At 41.3% G+C, this 22038-nt stretch overlaps 1 protein-coding gene across 1 annotated transcript; it reads right to left on the bottom strand.

Moving 5' to 3' along the window:
• Positions 1–1957: 1957 nt before the first annotated feature.
• LOC129178838 (CD81 antigen-like) lies at positions 1958–20870 on the bottom strand. Its single transcript, XM_054771436.1, has 8 exons — positions 20684–20870; positions 12258–12372; positions 6398–6495; positions 6253–6327; positions 3857–3976; positions 3467–3565; positions 2953–3036; positions 1958–2880 (listed from the first exon to the last, which is right to left on the bottom strand). The coding sequence occupies exons 1-8, from the start codon at positions 20747–20749 to the stop codon at positions 2818–2820; spliced, it is 720 nt and encodes a 239-aa protein (XP_054627411.1). The 5' UTR covers positions 20750–20870; the 3' UTR covers positions 1958–2817.
• Positions 20871–22038: the final 1168 nt, after the last annotated feature.

The following is a 22038-nucleotide window of genomic DNA, read 5'->3' as shown; positions in this document are numbered from 1 at the left end:
ACGAGAGGCGGGACGTGGAGCTCCTCCATCACCTGTTGACTGCTGCCAACTACCTACTCATACGCTGTACTGCAACACGCACCAGCCTACTACACGCAGTACTACACTATGCTACAACACGCACCAGCCTACTGCACGCAGTATTACACTATGATACAACATGACAAAAAATAAAAAACTACGCTACAACACGCACCAGCCTACTACACGCAATATCACACAATGATACATGACTGTACTGCAACACTCATACTACTACACACAATACTACATGTGCACTGCAACAAACACACACACTACTACTACGCTACACAATGATACAACATACATTGGTATTGTGTATTATCTATGATGTATTATTCAAGTATTATTCATTTGAAAAATAACATCTGCATTTCTCCCACATGACCAATCATGTCTATGATCACTTATAGAAGATCAATCACGTCTATGATCACTTATAGAAGATCAATCACTTCTATGATCACTTATAGATGATCAATCACGTCTCGCTGATGAAGCAGGTGTAGAGGAGGGGTGTGAGATGCTAATTGTAGCATGGATGTGACAGCAGGTGAATCCAAGGCCAGTATTGCTGATGTGGATACTTTTAGAACAATACTTTTGGAGGATCATGAGGGATGTTTCTCCACAGCTGAGGAATGTTGGGATCGTCTTTTCCTCCTCTGGGAGAGTTTATGGGAAGCAGACTTTTTCACTCGCTGACGCTCACTTTGGGTGTGGACCAGCGTGTGTGTGTGCGTGCGCATTACATTCCTAGCAACACACAGCGGGGTCATGACCTCTTAGTGTTACGAGACGGCAAGAATGTGATCCACCATCCAAAAGTGATCCATGTAGAAGCAACGTGGTCCTGTGCTACACCAGCCAATAGTTCGCACAGCATAGCCATAGACACTATGGACACTACGGGGGCCTGCAGTGCTAATAATCATAACAACGTTTCTATGCCACAGAGCACAACCTACATCTGAATGAATGAATGAATGCTTCTTATGAAATACTTTGTCCTTTACATACGAGAATGTGCTGACAACAAATCACACCAACATTTATTGGCATTTCCTTTTTGGGGGTGTCTTGCTGTACCACCACAGCACCAGCCTGTGTTGTTTAAGTGTTCTCTTCATTTCTTTCAGCAGAGGATGAAACAAATGTCAAAAATAAAATGTTCTTGTCTACCGATGTTTACATTTGACAGTTTCAATGGTTATAAACAGATTTATATTTCAATGTATATATACTTGTATTTCATGTAGTTATATTGAAATGTCTATGTGTTTATGTTTAAATGTATATGCAGTTATATTTAAATGTACGTCTAGTTTTCTTTCATATATTTAAATGTATGTATAGTTAGTATTTAAATGTATAGTTCTATTTAACTGTATGTATACAGTGTTATATTGAAATGGTTATAAATAGAATTATATTTCAATGTATTTATAGTGCTTATTTTACTATTTTCCAGGAGTTTTTAAAATTCAGTAAAAAAAAAAAAACGGTTTAACAGTTGTAATTATATTTAAATGTAGCTATATTTTGATTATTTTATTTTTGATGCTAATGATTGTCCTTACATTTTTGAAAACATTAAAACACATTTAATGAAATGAATGTGTCTTTCATTTTAATGCGAAAATTGTCTATGAACTTTTTAATTGACGTTTCATTAAAAATGGTTAAACACACACACACATATCATTATTCTTGCCCCGAGCACGCCTCCAATGATTGTTGTTCCCAGGAAGCAAACATGCAGGTTTGACGTTCATTCCAGATCCTTCCTTAAAACGAACACTTTCCACCATAAACAGGACAGCTATGATTGCTTAGCACACGGCGCCCTCTGGCGGCAGGAAGGTGAATAGCTTCATAATCACGTGCTCAATGAAGTTATACATTCATGTGCGAATAAATACAAATAAGAGCCAAATGAATTTTTGTAAAATACATTTAATCCCTTTATATTTATATTTGGGCAAACAAGTCACCAGGAGCAGGGGGGTCGGGGGCGGTTCAGAAGAGGTGGTGTTGGATGCTGGCAGCCAATCAGGGCACGGCAAAGAGGACGTCGGCTCCTTGGCGCGCACGTTTCCATCCACCGCACGCTCGCTCCCCCTGCCGCCCGGCCCCCGCCCCTGGGGGACGTACCAGACAAGAATAGGAGAGGATGCAAGGCAACGGGGTCCTCTAGTAGTACTGGAGTGGAAATGCAACAAGACACTTTCATCCTGTCATCAGTGTCTGATTATCAGCGTCTGATTGGTCGTTAAGGCTGCTCCTTTTGATTGACAGCAGGATGCTTAGCGTCCACAAACGTGGCGGTCAAACACGCTGTTCTACAATATAGAATGCAAGCATGTAGAAAAAACAAGTAGTTGGACATAACAAACCACGTGAGGGCTTTGGTTGCAGCTGGGTTAGCGCCATCACCTGGTGGAGCGGGGACAGGCGGCGGGAAGGATCTAGTGCTATCCATGCTCAAGCAGTCATAAAGCACTGTATGTTAACATTTATATTTACATAGACTTTATACAGCAAACTAAACAATAACCATCAATAGCGAGGCGTGTGAGCTGGGATCTACGTGCCAGCTTCGCTCCAGCATCCACAAAAAACACACAAGAACAGCGGCGACGGAGGGACCCGGACGAGCTCGGCGGAGGACGGCCCGTGCCGTATGGAATCCAGCAAGCTAAATAAGTTTCCTGTCACGGACGGACGGCAGGGAGAGAGACGAAAAGTGGGGGTGAGGACAGGTGTGGGGGGCGAGCTCGTCCTTCCTGGGTGGTTCTAGTAGACTGGACTGTTGCGGATGCCGCAGCACAGAACCATGCTGAAGATCATCTCAAATATCTGCAGGGAGGAACGCAGCATCAGCACCACCAACTCATACCTGACATCCGTCGCCATGACGACCATGCTCACCATGATGACAGCGACCACCAGGGCGGCAATACCAATCAGGTAGATTTTATCAGAGAAGAGCTCACGGATGCGACTGTGGCAGTTCTACAAAAGAAGCACAGTTGAACATGCCATCATAGTACAAAGCAGGGTGGGGGTACAAAGCAGAGTGGAGGTACAAAGCAGGGTGGAAGTACAAAGCAGAGTGGAGGTACAAAGCAGAGTGGAGGTGGAGGTACAAAGCAGGGTGGAAGTACAAAGCAGAGTGGAGGTACAAAGCAGAGTGGAGGTGGAGGTACAAACCAGGGTGGAGGTACAAAGCAGAGTGGAGGTACAAAGCAGGGTGGAGGTGGAGGTACAAACCAGGGTGGAGGTACAAAGCAGAGTGGAGGTACAAAGCAGGGTGGAGGAGGTACAAAGCAGGGTGGAGGTGGAGGTACAAAGCAGGGTGGAGGTGGAGGTGGAGGTACAAAGCAGGGTGGAGGTACAAAGCAGAGTGGAATAAAACATGTGGATGTGGGACGTGGGCACTTACAACTGATGTTCCAGAGCTGGGACAGAGGTCGGTGACACCCAGAGCATCGGTGATGTGGGTGAAAATGGAGGTGCCCGTACCTTTGCCACAGCAGCTCAGCTACAACACAAACACAAACACACTCAGTACACACAAAAACTCTTGAATCTTGAATACTCCAATAACACTTGGTATTCCATTTGTTCGCCAAGTAATACTTGAAAGACTGCCTGTACTCTTCATAAAGCCTTCATGATGGACACAGTTTCACCATGGAACAGATCATTTCCTATGGCTAGAATGACGCATGCTATGATCCAAACACGCAGGCCTCCCCGGGCTGCGCTTGGACACCCGTGGTGTAGGAAGGAGGTTGGAGGTTTGTAGTGGACAGTGTGGGGGGTGTCCTACCGTCTCATGGAAGATTTTCAGCACGGAAGCAGCAGCCTTCTTCCTGTCTGTCTCACCAATACTCTGCTCCATGGCTTTATCGTAGATGGAGTCGTAGTAGTTGATCATCTCCTTGGACACCTGGGACACCAGCAAGAGTCAGGCTGGAGTAGTACTCTATATACGTATCTATATTTATAAATATACAGTGTGTGTGTGTGTGTGTGTGTGTGTGTGTGTGTGTGTGTGTGTATATACATGTATATATATATATACACATGTTTGACCAGGAAATAGCAAGCTCCAAAGAAGATGGCTTTTTTATGTGGAACAACTGACAGTTTGTGTGGATCTTGTGAATGATTGTGACTGAGCTAGGACTCAGTAATTTAAGTCTACACACGACGGCTTCATTGATTGAAAAACAAAACTTTTTTGTGCATGAAGCTTCTACTTGAGTTGGTAATTTGGCCGCTATATGTGGTCAGATATTGACCAAGGGAGACAAAATGGGCGGCCGCTGGCCGCGCTGGACAGGTGACTGCTATACACAGGGTCTATAACATGTACATTTGCTGCAGGGGATTTTTCGGTGGCTGCTATAGGCAGGTGGCCATTGTATAAAGGTGACCGCTAAGACAGGTTTGACTGTATGTATATATATATATATATATATATATATATATATATATATATAGACCCTTTCCAAAAAATTAGAATGTCATGGAAAAGTTGTTTAATTTCCATAATTCCATTCAAAAAGTTAAACTTTCATAGATTATAGATTCAGGGCCCACAATTTAAACGATTTCAAGTGTTTATTTGTTTATTTTTACGTAATTTGGGCTTCCAGCTCATTAAACCCGCGAAAACAGGAATTCAAAAAATTAGAATGCTGTGAAGAAATCACCATTTACTTCTCAGTTTTTGCAGGAAAAAAAAGAAAGAAATTAGGATCACATCAAATCAATCAAAATATGGTACTCTCAAAACGATATGTCAATCTTCAATACTTGGTTGGGAATCCCTTTGCCTTAATCACTGCCTCGATGCCACGTGGCATTGAAGCAATCAGCCTGTGGCATTGCCTGGGAGTTATGGAAGCACAGATTTCCTTGATGCTTGCTGTCAGCTCTTCTTTGTTGTTGGGTCTGGTGCCCCTCATTTTCCTCTTGAGAATACCCCATAGATTCTCAATGGGGTTTAGGTCCACTGAGTTGGCTGGCCAGTCAAGCACTGTGATGGCATGGGCATCAAACCAGGTTTTGGTGCTTCTGGCGGTATGGGCAGAGGTCAGGTCCTGCTGGAAGATGAAATCTGCATCTCCATACAGATCCTCAGCAGAAGGAATCATGAAGTCCTCTAAAACATTCTGGTAGCCCGTTGCGGTGACCTTGGATTTAAGAAAGCAGAGTTTACCAACACCTGCACCGGACATTGCACCCCAAATCATGACGGACTGTGGATATTTCACACTGGACCTCAGGCAGCTTGGGTTCTGTTCCTCACCCGTCTTCCTCCAAACCCTTGGACCTTGATTCCCAAATGAAAGGCACACTTTACTTTCATGGGAAAAGAGGACCTTGGACCACTGGCCAACAGTCCAGTCCTTCTTCTCCTTGGCCCAGTGGAGACGCTTCCTACGTTGGCTCAGGTTCAGAAGCGGCTTGACCCGAGGAACCCGACAGTGGTAGCCCATCTCCCGGATGCGTCTGAATGTGGTGGTTTTTGAAGCTGTGACTCCCGCCTCATTCCACTCTTTCTGGATCTCTGCCAGATTCTTGAATCTTCCCTGTTTGATAATCCGCTGAAGCCCACGGTCATCTCTTTTGCTGGTGCATCTTCTCCTGCCACATTTTGCCCTTCCTCTAGACTTTCCATTGATATGCTTGGACACAGCACTCTGTGAACAACCAGCCTCCTTAGCTATGAACTTTTGTGGCTTACCCATCCTATGGAGGGTATCAATGATGGTCTTCTGGCCAGTTGTCATGTCTGCAGTCTCCCCCATATTGAACCCAACTGAGACAATTGAACCAAACTGAAGCAATTTAATGACACCTGGGGAAGCCTGTGCAGGTGATTTGACTTTAGTAGATGATTAGTGTGTGACACTCAGTTTAAAACATTCATGCCCTGCAAAATTTGGGCTGATTTCTTCACAGTATTCTAATTTTTTAAATTCCTGTTTTCGTCGGTTTTATGAGCTGGAAGCCCAAATTATGTAAAAATAAACAAATAAATACTTGAAATCGTTTAAATTGTGGGCCCTGAATCTATAATCTATGAAAGTTTAACTTTTTGAATGGAATTATGGAAATTAAACAACTTTTCCATGACATTCAAATTTTTTGGAAAGGGTCTGTATATACATGTGTGTGTGTGTCTGTGTGTGTGTGTGTGTGTGTGTGTCTCACAGTGTCTTTGTGCATGAAGCCCCAGATGCCAGCAGCCACCTCGCAGGCAAACAGGATGACGAGGCAGGCAAAGAACTGCGGAGAACAACCAGAATGCATGTTATATTTAACAATATGCTAAATAAACATCCACACGGTGACTTACAGTTCCCAGCAGACACTGAGACTCCTGGATGGCACCGTAGCAGCCGAGGAAGCCCACCACCATCATCACCGCGCCCACAGCGATCAGGATGTGGACGCCTGCAGACACACCACAACAGAAACAAAAACAAAAGGCAGGATGCTGATTAAAAACAATCTTAATAATGTTAGCATTGAAAAAGACATCAACATAATAAAACTGCCATTGGGATTCATGTATTAGCCGTCAGTGGGCAGCAGAGGGCGCAGTGTTGTTTAGTTTACAGCAGTGAGTCATGTTGGAGTTATGTACACAGGAAGTTGCTTCACTTCTCCCTGCAAATCTACAATTCACACTTTTATCATCTGGGAAATGGAAGAGTTAGTGCTCCTTGTTGGATTTTCCAGTGGGGGATGGGGTAGTACAGGGGTCACCAACGTTTTTCCTTGTGAGAGCTACTTTTACAAAATGAAAATGACCAAGAGCTACTCATTTTTCTAACATTTATTTTCAGAGCTTATTTTAAAGCCAAACAAAGCGAATATGCTTGTTTTACCAGAACATGAACAAAATGCTGGTGTCCACAACTCACTTGTTGTATTTCACAATGCATTTCTTTCTACTGTTCTTTCATTATTAACTGGAAACCTGAATGAAAAGCCTGGCGCGGGCACCTCATGTGGTCGTGGGGGCTACCTGGTGCCCGCGAGCACCACGTTGGTGACCCCTGGGGTAGTGTTTATGGAAATGGTTGCTAGGTGAAGGCAGCACAGTAAGGAAGGAAGGACTGTAACAAAGTGGATGTAGATCATTTCCACGATGCGTCTTACACTCTAAATAAAAGCAGTGATGTCATGGCGCTGGCTGGCTGGCTGGCTGGCTGGCATTGCGGAGGCCGTGGTTAGTTAGTCCTGCCTGTCAGACCTAATTCAATTGTGGCCCCCGCCATCTCCCAAGCCCTGCCCCCACTCTCTGTCCACCACTCACGCTAATGCTAATTTCTAAATCCATATCTTGGCAGCTGTCCAGGCCATGCTGTCATCTCTCACAGCCCCTCCCTTTATCCCCCCATCCTTTCTCTCCGCCACAGCGCAGCACCATAGTGAAATGATGCTCTGAATAATTGCATTTACTTAAATGTCCTTTCCTGCCTCTCTTCATTTCATCTCCTGCAAGATGTTCTTCTCTTCTAGGCTGCAGGCATCAGTCATTTTACAACCATGGAGCTAACTTGGCTGATATTCTTCTCGCTAAGCTTTGGTGACAACAGCTAAGCACCCAAGTGGCTCAACAATCAGATCAACAATCTCCGCAGGTGGTACTGGAAATTACAATTATTGTATTACAAATACAGTGATCCCTTGTTTATGGCGATTAATTGGTTCCAGACCCAAACGTGGTAAGTCAGTTTCCATGAAGTAGGCTTCCTTACTTGGAAATGTAATATTTTGGTTGTCAGAGCATAGAAAACCTGTTTACCACCTTCTAAATACACTTTTTAACATTAGAGATCTCTATACATGACATAACACCCCTATAGTCAGCTTTATACTCCTATTACCCAATATACTTGTAGTTGTGCTGTTGTGTGTTGGGCAGACAGGAAGTGACGTCGGGGGTTCAGAGTTGAGTTTTGGGTTACGGCCGCAACAGTCGGTCTGTATTGTGCCTGTTTTGAGATCATTCAAAGTTACAATAAACGCCTGTTGTTCCGGCCATCACGTCTGGTGCTTGTGTGTCTCCCCCAACCTAATTTTCCAAAAATGTATGATAGCATTATGACTTAATGTCTTTATAAAGAATTGTTTTCATTTATTTCAACATTATGCTATAAAATCCTCTTAATATTATGACTTTATTCTCGTTATCGCTAATTACAGCTGTTCATTTCTGTTGCTGTTTTTTATTTTCCAAGTATTTCATCTTGTCCATTTTCTTCTTGGAATAATTAACATAATATTTTCCCCATATTCCCAAAACATAACTGTTTCCACGCCCCAATTTTCCAAAAATTCCAACTTGTTTTTTGTTTCCCATAATGTTACAACGTTTTTTATTTTTTTATTTTCTGGGCTGGACTTAGGACACCCGTGCTGTACATGAATGACTCCGCTACTGGTACCTGACACTGATACAGGGTCTGATCGGGTACCTTTAAACATTTGTTATGTGCACATGAAGTTTTCCAACTCCACGCAGTGACGACTAACCAAAACAAACAAGGGGAGAGGTGAAGAGGAAAAAGATGGTGGCGAGCTAACGGCCTATTGTGTAGCGCATCCTCTAGCAGCTAGGAACAACACAGAGCACAGGTGGAATACCTCTTAGCTGCTATGTTTAGCTAGCAGTAATTAGCAAGCTATTGTTGAAGACACAATGGAAGACCACCTCGCCGCTGCTTCCCCGTTTCCAAGTCACTTCCTGCTCATTTCTTTAGACGACATCATGTTTGCCGTGATCTTTAAAGCGTTACCTTGTCTGTTCTCTTCAGAAATATTTCACACTGCTTCACTGACGACAACAACATTCCAGTCACTGTGTATAAGCTATCCTCATGGCGACGAGGTTTAGCTAATTAGCACTGTGAGAGCGGCGGATGCTAGCGGCCGTGCAAGCAGACAGTAGTGTGCAGCCAAAGCGGCCATCTTAGAAGCAGCGGTGGTGGTTTTTGGGGACTTGGTGGACAGCCATCCATGCCACTACTATTTGTATTTATCTCTCGTTTCTTTCAGCAATCACATGACCTCCCGTGCCCAGCACTGTCATGCAGACGTGTGGCGACTTGCTCGTGATGACAGATAAAGGAACACGACAGGACAGGAAGCTGGTCCGCCAGGGAACGTCCCAACAGCTGCTCAGGTTTCAGATGCTTCCTTGGTGGAGTCCGTTCCAAAGCCAACAGAGGTTTCTGGTAAATGCTCTGCGGTTTGGTTGGAAGCGTGCACAAGGGACTCGCTGGTCCGTTTGGGTTCACTTTCTGCACACGAGTCCCTTTCTCCGTGGATCAGACGCAGGAGGAAGAGAGCTGGGACGCTGAGCAGGTGCTGGTGGGACGCAGACTATGTTGGAATCACATGACGAAACTCTGCAAAGTGGTTACGGAGAACGGCCTTCACTGCTGTGACTGAGTGGAAAGTAGAGATGGGCACACAACGACTTGTCTAAATAAATGTTACTGCGCCAGACGGGACCCGTCTATCACCTGGAAGACCTCACCAGCCAGACCATGGCCACTTGGGTGGGGAGCAGATGTGAGGCTCCACACTGAAAACTTCCCAGCAGCGCGGAGATTGGAGGGGAGGGGCAAAGGAGGAGGATTGAGGGGTGGGAGTGTGAAGGGTCGGGGGAGGGAAGGAAGTTGAAAAAAAAAAAGAAATAAAGAGAAGAGAAGACAGACAGCGTGACTCGAATGCTAACCACCACCAGATGGGGACGAGAGGGGGGCCTCAGTGGCTAGGAGGTGGAGGGGGGTGGGGCCAGTGAGGAATTTTTTCCGAGAGCAACAAGACGTTTTCTCTTCTGCTCGGGAATGAGAGGGAGGCTTTTTGTAACGGGGGTGGGGGTGGGGGTGGGGGTGGGGCGGGGGGGGGGGGGGGGGGGGGGGGGTAATCACAGAGGCGTTTCCTCCATCACAAGACGCCAAAAACAAAACCTCCTCCTTTCTTTACGCTTTCTCTCCCTCGCATTTGTCATCGCCTCACGTCGTGTTTGATGATGATGGAGTCACATGATGAGTCGTGGTCACCAGGCGACGACGCTTCATCAAAACATTTCACACCGTGTCACCGATGACCGCTCATTCTAAGAACATGTGACTTCCACCAACGCACCGTGTGGCTTACAAGGAAGCCCGCTTCAACAAGCGATGGTTGGAGTGGAATGAAGGGGAGGAGCCAGCAGAGTGGAACATGATGTATATTCCAGAATGTTCTGGCGAGTACCAGCGCCTTTGTTCGTGGGGATACGGCGCAGCAAAAGGACATTAAGGCTGGCTGAGGTTGCAGTGACTTGTGTACTTACACTTAGTCTTGTGAAGTGTGTTGAAGTATGCAAAGTGTGGTGTGTAGTCAGTCATCCCTCACCACTTCACATGTTGCAGCTTCACTCTATCAGGGTTTTGCAAAAATAAATTGCTGTTTTACAACCTATTCTTCTAAAAAATATGCATATTTAAGCAAATTGTAAAAAAGCTAAAAGAAGTCAAATACAAATATAAGGTATCCAGAAGAGGCATTCAAACGTGGTGATGATATGGCCACTAAAGGTCAGTAATGTTACATTGGTGAGACAACAGCCCACCACATGACGTACAGTACAAAAACAGGAAATGCTAACATGTGAGCCACCGAGGGCTAAAGGATGCAGACGCCACATAATTATTTCAACTAACCCATCTAGATATATGGAGACATTTTTCATATTTAAAAAAACAGCCTGCATCTCAGCTTTGTGTTATCGGTGACAACGTGTATTATTACCATGGACTTTTTTGTTTTTGTTTTTTTTTAAACATAAATTTCACCTTTTTTTTACATTTTGTCCTCATTATGACTTTATATCATATAGTTTATCAGCCATCAGGCTTCTCAACAAAGCACTCACACACGCCGCACGCAACACATGCACACAGTCATAGCACTTTATTTATTTATTTGTATTATTTATTTGTATTAATGTCTCTTCTGTTTTTGTTGCTTAATTTATTGGTATATATGTTTATGTGTTTATGTTTCTTATGTTCTTATTCTTTCTTGTGTTTTCTTTCTTTTCGTGGGAGAATGAACAGAATAAGATTTTCATTGCATAGTATAACTGCTGTTTTACCATGCACATGACAATAAAACTCTCTTGAATCTTGAATCTTTATTATTGTAACTGTTCACAACTTCATTTTTCAAAATTGGAATGTTTTTCTTAGTTTTGTTTCTCATATTACGACTTCTTTTTCCCTTACATTTTTCTTTAAGACATTTTTTTCCTCATATTGTGACTTTACTCTTCATGTTCTCTCTGTCTAAAATTACAGCTCTTTTCCCATTTTTGCCATAGTTTTTCTTAGTATTTCTTTTCGTATTTTTAGAAAGTGCTGTGTGTCATAGATGGACCCTGGGCCGCACTTTGGACACCCCTGGTCCACATTACGTGTTATTTCCTGTAGTAGATCAGGTAATAGGAGTGTAAAGGTGACTATAGGGGTGTTATTTCATGTCTAGAGGGCTCTAATCATGTTAAAAAGCGTATTTATGCTCCAACTATTCAATTTATGAAGAAAGTATCTTACTTTGTGGAAACTGACTATTTTAAGCAGAGCAAAAGTGTGAATGCAGCCTGAGATGTGGAAGAAGCAGAAAGCAAACAATAAATAGAAAGAAGGAAGCAGCTGTGAAGGAGTATTTTAAAATGTCAAACCACAAAACCACTCCTGTTTTCCCAGCTGCTCGTCAGGCGCTAACTCAGCTGGTCAGGACGGTGACCTCTGACCTCACGACCGTGCCGATAGCCTGAAGGTGCCACTGTGACATAAGCGCTTGTGTCAAGGTTGGCGTCCACAGTGTGAAGCATGTTGTTATTTATGACATGATACCTTCCATCTGAACTGATCAATAACGGAGAGCACGTTTGTCTTGATCAATCAGACCATAGGAGATCCACTTATCACCACCATGAATAGTTAATGTCAGCTTGTCAGGGCACTGCTCAACTACAGCTGAAGCTGCTGGATGTGTTGTGCAGTTTGCATGCTTCCACTCTGTTGCTCTGAGGGAGAGTTTTTCCACCAGCAAAGCAGAACGTGTGTGGGGAATATTGCACACTTGGCAGTGCGGAAATAACCACAGTCATCTTCAAAAAGGTGAGCGTACGGCGCGCAGGAAGTACGTACTGATGTAGAAGGTGCTGGGCGCCGGGGCTCCATCAAAGTTGGTATTCAGGAGGCTGCTGGTCTGGGGGTCGTGTCTCAGCCACAAGGCCACGCCCAGGATCACACATCCTGCCAGCTGCAACACATTCACACTACATGTTACCTTTACGCTTTCATTGACTGTCATACAACAAGCCAGAGCTTAGTATATAATATCTCATTACGTAGAATTCTATATCTTATTATTCTTACTACATGATTAACAATTGACCTGCAGAACATTCTAATTATATCATGTCAATCATTTTAAAAGAAACAAACAAAAATTACAACATTTCAAAGAAAAACGTTGTGATCTCACAAGAATAACATGAGAAAAGTAACATTCTAGTAGCATAAAGTTCAAATATTAAAGCAAAAAGCATCATGAGAAACAAAAAACAATGAATAAAGTTGCAATTAGGGTCTTATGTGATGTTGATAAAGTCAAAATATTACAGGAATGAAGTCGTAATTACAAGTACATTTACAAGATGAAAGCTGAAATAGTTGGAAAAAGGAAAAAAAACCCAGCAGAAATGACAAAAACAGCCGTAATTATATGAGAGAAAAGTCCAAACATCGAGTTGCACACAACATTGTGGAGCGAGCATCTTGTGTAGTTTCATTTTGAAATGAAATCTCTGCTGCTGCGTACTGCGCACGTGAGTGTCAACAAGCTGCCGTCGCGTGGAGACAAGAAGAACACAGACGCCATCATCTGCACGTTTCTGTACACCCCCCCACCCGGACACAACATCTCTGCTGGCGTGTTTGTGCGCACGAGCGCCCGACTCCCTCCCTCACCGCACTCCCAGAGCGACGGACATCCGTTGCCTGGCAACCACACCAACACGGCGGCAGCCAAGAAATTCAACACGCACGCACATTAATGCACTGGTAACCAATGTGCCCCCGCCCACACCCACCCAGCCCCCAACCTCACATTTTAAAGTAACCATGATAAACCTTTACTGTACACCACTAGCTAAATATACTACACTCACTTCCACCAAACTTTCAAGGGGGGTGCATGGACAAAGGAGGAAGACATGACATTTTGGTGAGGATCTGGATACAGGTGCAGGTACAGGAGGACTGTGCTGTATGATGATGATGGTAGCACCCATATTGCTAGGCTAATTCACCTCATTGTGTGTGTGTGTGTTAATAATGGCTTTGGACAATATGCTCCCGTATGCAACTCTTCCAATGTCTGAACGTGTCCGAGGCTCATTCAACTTCCAGACAAAGAAGCAGCTTGATGGCGAGCGCATGCTGATTGGTTGACCATCTGCTGCTCATGTAGTCACACATTCCAAGGCGTGCGGGGCGGGGGGGGGTGTAAGAGCTTAGCTAATGCTGGTACAAGTGCCTTGTAAGACGGGAAAGCTCGCTGAATGATGCTCCCAATTGACCAATCAAGTCAAAATGTCACACTGTCCAATCAGAGCGAGGCTTTGTCCAACTATTTTGGTAGAAGAGGGTGTTCGGGAGGGAGGGCGAACAGAATGCTGGGCATGCCGGTGGGGGAGGGAGTGGGGGCTGGGGTGTGGTCTCCATTTTCCCACAAGACCCCTCTAATAACCCCAGGCCCCACCCTCAGCTCCCACCACTTGCAACCTCTTAAACCTCTCAGAGTCCAGCAGTGATTTATGGAAACAGGAGGTCTGCTGATGCAGCGCACATCACTGCAACCCCGCTGTCAGACATGCATCCCCCTTCCCATTTCCCAACGCTCCTTAGGTCCACTAATCACACTAAAAGCTCTAAAGTGGCCTAACGTGTTTAAAATTCAGGATATGGGGGCAGGGCGGGGTGGCGGTAGTGATGCAGCAAGACACTTTGTAACACGTGGACCATCGTTACAACTCATTCAATAATACGCGAACCATCGTTACACCTGATTCAATAACACGCGGACCATCATTACACCTCATTCAATAACACGCGGACCATTGTTACACCTGATTCAATAACATGCGGACCATCATTACACCTCATTCAATAACATGCGGACCATCGTTACACCTGATTCAATAACATGCGGACCATCGTTACACCTGATTCAATAACATGCGGACCATCGTTACACCTGATTCAATAACATGCGGACCATCGTTACACCTGATTCAATAACATGTGGACCATCGTTACACCTGATTCAATAACATGCGGACCATCGTTACACCTGATTCAATAACATGTGGACCATCGTTACACCTGATTCAATAACATGCGGACCATCGTTACACCTGATTCAATAACATGTGGACCATCGTTACACCTGATTCAATAACACGCGGACCATCGTTACACCTGATTCAATAACATGTGGACCATCGTTGCACCTCATTCAACAAGATGGAATTCAACAGTGTTCCACACCTTCTGTGTGAAATTGTTGCCACCTTCAACTTTCTTTGGCCCCATGGCAGGTTATTTAGTAGTCACACCCAAGAAGTAATGTGCAAATCAGTCCAAATGAGCAAGGTGTAGGGTGATTTGTTTGAATACTGCATTTCATGAACGATACAGTACCGGGCAAACAAACTAGTTTGTTACGCACAACATTGTATGAAAACCAAGACAGTGTACAAAAACTACAAAATGTTTTTTTTCAAGGTTTTCTTTATTTTTAAAGATTTTTTGAATGTTATGTTATGGGAGATTGTTATGTTTTAAAAAAAATATTTGACAATTTTGATTTAACCCAAAACCATTAAAACATGACAAAAATTACATTGAATGTAAAGCTTTGAAAAAAAAATCTAAACATTTTTCATTAAAACATTTTCTTTTTGTTTGTTACACGCACCATGGTACCAAGACAGAGTACAAAAACTTTACACATTTTTAAAAAAAAACTCAAAATGCTTTAATATTTTTCTAAATTTCAACAAAAAAAAACATAAGATTGTTTAACAAAAAAATGTGTTGTTACATTTTGAAGAAAAAAACAGGATTTTTTTATTTTAAAAATGTTTTTTAAATATATATATCACTAAGATATATCACTTTCTGACAAAAAAAACTCATTGTCGATGCAGACTTGTTGGAGATGAATAATATCTAACATCCAAAATAATTAGTTCTTTTATTTAAACAAAGTCAAGTTTCAAACATTTAACAAAAAATGTTGCAAATATTTTTTCTAAATTTAACCAAAAAAATGTACATCCTAAAAATGTTTTAAAATATTTTTTTCAAACATTTAACAAAAATGTTTTCATTTTTTTCTAAACTAAAAAAAAATGACATTTAAAACATGTTTGAAAACATTTTAGTTAAACTTTTTGTTCAAAAATATGTTTTTAAAAAATGCTCTAAATTTTACAAAAAAGTAGTTTTTTTTTCCTGAAAACGTATTTTCCATGTTGGGCATTATTATGAATAAAAAGAAATACTGAGCAGTCTGAGTCTTGACGACTTAAAAGGTTGTCTGGACTGTTACTAAAGGACTTATGTCGGCCACAGTTTAACTCTGGAACAGATGATTTTTATTTCCATGATTTCCTATGGGGGGAGAAATGTTAATCAATTTAAGTCAAAGGTTGAAAAGCATCCGGGAATGGATCGTGTTCAGCTTTAGAGGTTCAAGTGTGTGTTGTTGCTGTATTACAGCGTACTGTACAAGCTAAGTGTGTGTGTGTGTGTGTGTGTGTGTGTGTGTGTGTGTGTGTGTGTGTGTGTGTGTGTGTGTGTGTGTGTGAGATATGTAGTCACTTGCACTTCTGTGGTTCAAAGTGACCAATGAGAGCTTCCTGCAGTAAGAATAAGAATAAGAATAAGAATGCACATTGACAGTCAACAACTCACCAGTTTTCTACTGGAAGTCCTTCATCCCCAAAGAGAGGAGCAGCAGCGCGACATGTGGCCATTGATTTCATTGATCTCACGCCCCCAGACGGCAAGAAAGGAAGCCAACAAACATTACACACATGTTCATACAATCTAGAGAACATCTATAGTGGATAAAAGCAAGCAAAAGATGTTTTGATTTGATCATGGTGCCACTTTGGAGGCGTACTAAAGCAACATGCCATGCTATTTAACAAGCTGCTCCGTGTCTGCCCACAGTGGAATGTTATTCATGTCTTTCACATTGCTTCTTCTTGCACTCACGCTTGTTATCTCTCAAGATAACACACACTCTGATGAGTGAATCACATGGACACATTAAGCAGATATTGAACACTGACAAAGCCAATCATTCATCACCACATACTCAAGGAGAAGCACAAAAAAGCCAGATTTGTTTACTAAACTACAAAGTTTGTGTGCAACAAAGCCGATGCACGCAGTAGTTTGAATGCAGTAGTTTGAATGTATGATTCACAGTTGCAGGTGAATCATACATAGAACTTATCAGTTGTACTTTAATTGAATCAGTTTGTACACAAACCCCATGTCTTATGTGCAAGCTAACAGTACCACTCCTAATTCCTACTCTAGCGGGGCTGCACGACTCTGCAAAACATGTCAAAGCAATCCTCTGGGATCTTTTGTCTTTTTTTTTTTTTTTAACACACACATACAGAATGTTCTGGGCCATGTATTTCCATTTGAAATAAATTACATTTTTTTTTTATTATTTTAGTTATTATTTTATTATTTTAGTTTAGTTGTTTAATTATTATTATTATTATTATTATTATTAATAAATGAAATTTTTTACTAATATCGGTAAATCACAATTTCTTGCTATAAATAGCACACGTTTATAAATAAATCACCATTTATTACTATTATACTATATAAAGCACACCAAATTATATGTAAATCACGTTTTTTAAATTATTATTATTGTAATAAATCATATTTTTTTACTATTATAAATGAAGCACAATTTTAAAAATGATTACATTAAAAAATAACACAATTTTGTTATAATAAAACACAATTTATCAACTGCTATTGATAAGCCATGGATGACTAAAGGACTACGAAATGCCTGCAAGAAAATAAATTACTTATAAAGATGTTTTTTAAAATCAAGGTTGAAAGAAGCAGAAGACAGGTATAAGACATACAAAAATAAGTTAGTATTGATAATTAGAAGACACAAAAAGGAGTACTATGGTAATTTATTATATGAAAAGAGAAATAGCCGAAAGGCTACTTGGACAATAATAAATAGTGTAATTAAAAAAAATGATAAACGAGAATGGGCTCTTCCAAATGATTTTGTGAAAAATAATGATGACATTTGTGATAAAATTGAAATAGTCAATGAGTTGAATGACTTTTTTGTCAATGTAGGCCCTTGTCTTGCAGCAGACATATCTACAAAAAAAGTCAATGTAAATAAAAACACAGTCATGGATCATGTGGACTGTATTTTTCTTGGGAAGGTAGAAAAAGAAGAAATACTGAATATTGTAAAAAGTTGTGCAAGTAAAGGATCCACGGCCTTTGTAGATATGGACATGATACTAGTAAAGGATATAATTGAATTGGTTATTGAACCATTTCCATATATTTGGAATCTATCCTTTTTGTCAGGGGTTTTTCCTGACAAAATGAAAATTGCCAAAGTAATTACAATTTATAAAAATGGAGATAAATATGCTTTCTCCAACTATAGACCAGTATCCGAGTGATCCTGATGATACTACTTTATTTTATTGTGGGGAAGACCTTACAAAGGTGTTGGATGTGGTTGAACAAGAATTAAAAAAAATAAAAGTGTGCTTTGATGTCAACAAATGATGGGTAAATGTGGAAAAACCAAACTTGATGATATTCAGTAAGAGAAGGATAGACTCTGATGCTTCATAGATGCTATTGGAATGAATAGAGGAAGGGAAAGCAAGTTTTTGGGTGTCATTCTGGATGAGAAGTTGTGTTGGAAATCACACATACAGTACACAAAGTAAAGTAAGGTAAAAATATCCAAAATCATAGCATTGCTACATCAAGTAAAGGATTCACTGGATAACAAAGCAATGTATATGTTGTACAACACCACGATTGTTCCATATCTGACCTGTTGAATTGAAGTATGCTGGTAAAACATACACTCAGTCAATATTTATTTAGCAAAAAAGACCAATAAGAATAATCAGTAGAAAACAATACAGAGAGCCAACAAATCCATTATTTCTTCACTTAAAACTATTGAAATTTCATGAATGAGTAGATTATAATATTTTGCAAAATTATGCTGAAAGCTTATACAAAAACTTTGCCAATTAATATTCAGAAAAGATTTGAGAAAAGAGAAAACAGGTATTTGTTCAAAGGAACAGTGATCTTTAAAAAAACTAAATTCAGGACTAAAATGATGGAAGGTTGTGTTTCTGTAGAAGGAGTCAGTGTATGGAACAATCTAAATAAAGAAACTAAAGAATCAAGTCTGATATCATATTTTAAAAAATGGTTCAAACGAGTATGTTGAGGAAATATGTTAGTTATGATTGACTGTCATACTATGGTTATTGTTATTGTGGGAAATGGCATTGGTTGGGTTGTCATTGAGGAGATGTGGACTCACCTGTGTGGCTGGCTGCTAAATGTACACTTTTTGTTTATATTGTTGTTTTAAATATGACCTTGTTTGTGGCTGAAAAAGGGGCAGAGATAATAAGACTTGTCTGCTTTCTGCTCCCTTTCATTCTGGTTGGAAGAGTGTTGCTTTTTATGTCATATTGTCTTAATATTGTTTGTTTGTTTTCTTCTTTATTGAATGAAATACATGTTTCAAATCAAATAAAAAAATACATTTTTAAATTATTATTAAATCACAATTTTTATAGTACAATTTTGCTATTTTTTAAAGCACACAATTTCATTATTATAAACATAAATCACCATTTATTTTATTTTTATTATTGTAAATTAATATTACATCAACATTTTAAATGATTAGTAAATCACAATTTTTTTGTTATAAAAATCACACTTATTATAAATACATACATTTTTTATTATTTATTTCACATTTTAAATTTCTTTTGTAATTACACCATTTTATTATTAAATAAATCACTATAATTTATTGTTAATATATATAAATCACAATTTTTAATTATTAAATCAAATATTTTAAATGATTTTTTTAAAAATCACACTTTTATTTACACATTGCAATTTTTTTTTATTTCTATCACTTTTTTAATTATTATTATTATTATTATTATTATTATTATTATTATTATTATTATTATTATTCGTGTCGTTCTTCATGGGAGGTCCTGGAAGGACAGTTAACTTTTTTAAATAGAAATGAACAGAAAGACTAACAATAATCCACCAAGTCCAAAAAATTGCATGCTCGCTCACGTTACAAAACATTTATGCATGTAATAAAGACAAGGCCAAAAGAAAACAAGTCAGCTAATGAATGCAATCACGGCTAGCGCCAGCTGATGAATGACAGCCAGCATGTGTTGCTGGCCAGGGCAGTGCAGACAACTCGCCCTGGTAGGTGAGGTTTTTTAGGTGGGACGTGAGCGCAGCATGTGTCCCATCGATCAGCATGGACGTTGTACATGTTTGTTATTGTCTCCTGTTACCCAGCTTGCTTGCAACATTTTGTATTCTACGTTCATTTCTGACAAACCCAAGCATCAAGTGTGTGACATTCAGTCCCTTTTGTATTCCATTATTCAGATCTTGCGGCAGCCTATGACGTCACGCAGCGGCCACACCCCTGCAAGACGACAGTGGAAACGACGAATCACAGCCGTGACTCACTGGACGCTAAAAGTTGGGAAGATCCCTACAGGGTCCAACCATCACCCAACCAGGACTTACTGGTACTCGACGCACAAACAACACATCGTCAATTGCCACTAGAGACCACGAGATGAGTCCAGAACTTTCACATCCTCAAATCTTTCCATGAGACCTCAACCAACACACACGCGCACACGGCATTGACTCACCAGATGGAAACCACCAAGAGTTGCCCCTTCACACACACACACACACACACACACACACACACACACACACACACACACACTCACACACACTCACACACACATATATATTTGACTTGCGTGGACGAGCCAAAATGAATCAAAGTACAACACGCACATACCCTCGCGCGCGCGCGCACACACACACACACACACACACACACACACACACACACACACACACACACACAAAGATTATTCAAAGAGAAGTTATGTTTTAATGACACGGATGCCCTTTATCGCTAGCTAGCTCGCTGGCTAGCTAGATTGAGCTTTGTTTTTCTTTGCCGTTGTCCGCCATTAAACTAAGAGCCTCAACACGCTTTCGTGTTTTTAACGTCCGCTCTGCCGCATCCAGCGCGGAGCCTTCGCCCCAAAACGCTCAGAACCGCTCGTCAAACAAACACGAAGGAACAGAAACCGGCAACGTCCTAACGCCAACAAACAAACGAGGTGATTTTGAAACGGGAGGTTTCTGCTCACCCAGAAGATGAAGTTGAAGAAGAAGAGCAGGTATTTGATACATTTGGTGCAGCCTTCGACTCCCATGGCGGCCTGTTTAGACGAGACGAGAGGTGAATAAATGGGCTGATGGCAGGGAGTAACGGCGCGGTCAATCTCAACACTCCAGTCTGCGATGGAGGCAACACCCAAGTCAACACCAAACTCCTCCTCCTTCACGGAGGGGGGCGGGGCTGCCACTCCCGCCAAACCTCGCCTTTTCCGGCCAAACCTTTCACAGTAAAGAGTCAAGATTCAAGAGTTTTATTGTCATATGCACAATAAAACAGGTAGTTCTGCTTTGCAATTAAATTCTTGTTCTGTTCATTCTCCCAAAATAAGAAAGAAAAACACAAGAAAATGAATAAGAACATCAGAAACATAAATACCAACAAATTAAGCAACAACAACAGAAGAGACATTAATTAATTAATTAATTAATTAATTAATTAATTAATTAATATGAGTGTGTGCGTGTGTTGCGTGCAGCGTGTGTGAGTGCTTCGTTGAGAAGCCTAATGGCCTGTGGGTAAAAGCTGTTCGCCAGTCTTGTACTGATCGTCACTGATGGCACAAAGGATCCAACCATCCATTCGTTTTCTATGCCGCTTATCCTCACAAGGTTCGCGGGTATGCTATCCCAGCTGACTTCGGGCGAGAGGCGGGGTACACCCTGAACTGGTCGCCAGTCAATCGCAGGTCACATATAGACAAACAACCATTCACATTCATACCTATGGTAACCACTCGGCCACCGTGCGGCCCGCAAATGTGTGTGTGTGTATATATACATATATATATATATATATATACACTGCTCAAAGAAATTAAAGGAACACTTCGAAAACACATCAGATCTAAACTGGGGGAAAAATGATCTTGAATATCTTTCCAGATAATAAGTGGGTGATGTATTAGTAACAAAATGATGCCAAATCATTTGATAGAAATGAAAATGATCACCCTATAGAGGGGGGAAATCAAAGACACCCCAAAAATGAAAGTGAAAAAAATGATGCAGCAGACTGGTCCATTTTGCCAAAATGTCATTGTAGCAACTCAAAATGATTCTCAGTAGTTTGTGTGGCCCCCACGTGCTTGTACGCATGCCTGACAACGTGGGGGCATGCTCCTAATGAGACTATGGATGGTGTCCTGGGTGATCTCCTCCCAGATCTGGAACAGGGCATCACTGCGGTACCTGGACGCATGGAGGAGATTCCAGGAGACAGGTAGTTACTCCAGGAGGGCCGTAGAAGGTCCTTCAACCCTCAGCAGGATCGGTATCTGCTCCTTTGTGCAAGGAGGAACAGGATGAGCACTGCCAGAGCCCTACA

Source organism: Dunckerocampus dactyliophorus, chromosome 3, assembly GCF_027744805.1.
Source record: "Dunckerocampus dactyliophorus isolate RoL2022-P2 chromosome 3, RoL_Ddac_1.1, whole genome shotgun sequence".
In the NCBI taxonomy this organism is placed as follows: Eukaryota; Metazoa; Chordata; class Actinopteri; order Syngnathiformes; family Syngnathidae; genus Dunckerocampus; species Dunckerocampus dactyliophorus.
This window is presented reverse-complemented; position numbering and strand designations above follow the sequence as displayed.

Coding starts and splice junctions, on each gene's coding strand:
- LOC129178838 (XM_054771436.1), bottom strand. CDS start 20,749: ATGGGAGTCGAAGGCTGCACCAAATGTATCAAATACCTGCTCTTCTTC. Junction 3,566..3,856: donor TGAAAATCTTCCATGAGACG/GTAGGACACCCC, acceptor TTTGTGTTGTAG/CTGAGCTGCTGTGGCAAAGG. Junction 3,037..3,466: donor CCAGCTCTGGAACATCAGTT/GTAAGTGCCCAC, acceptor CTTCTTTTGTAG/AACTGCCACAGTCGCATCCG.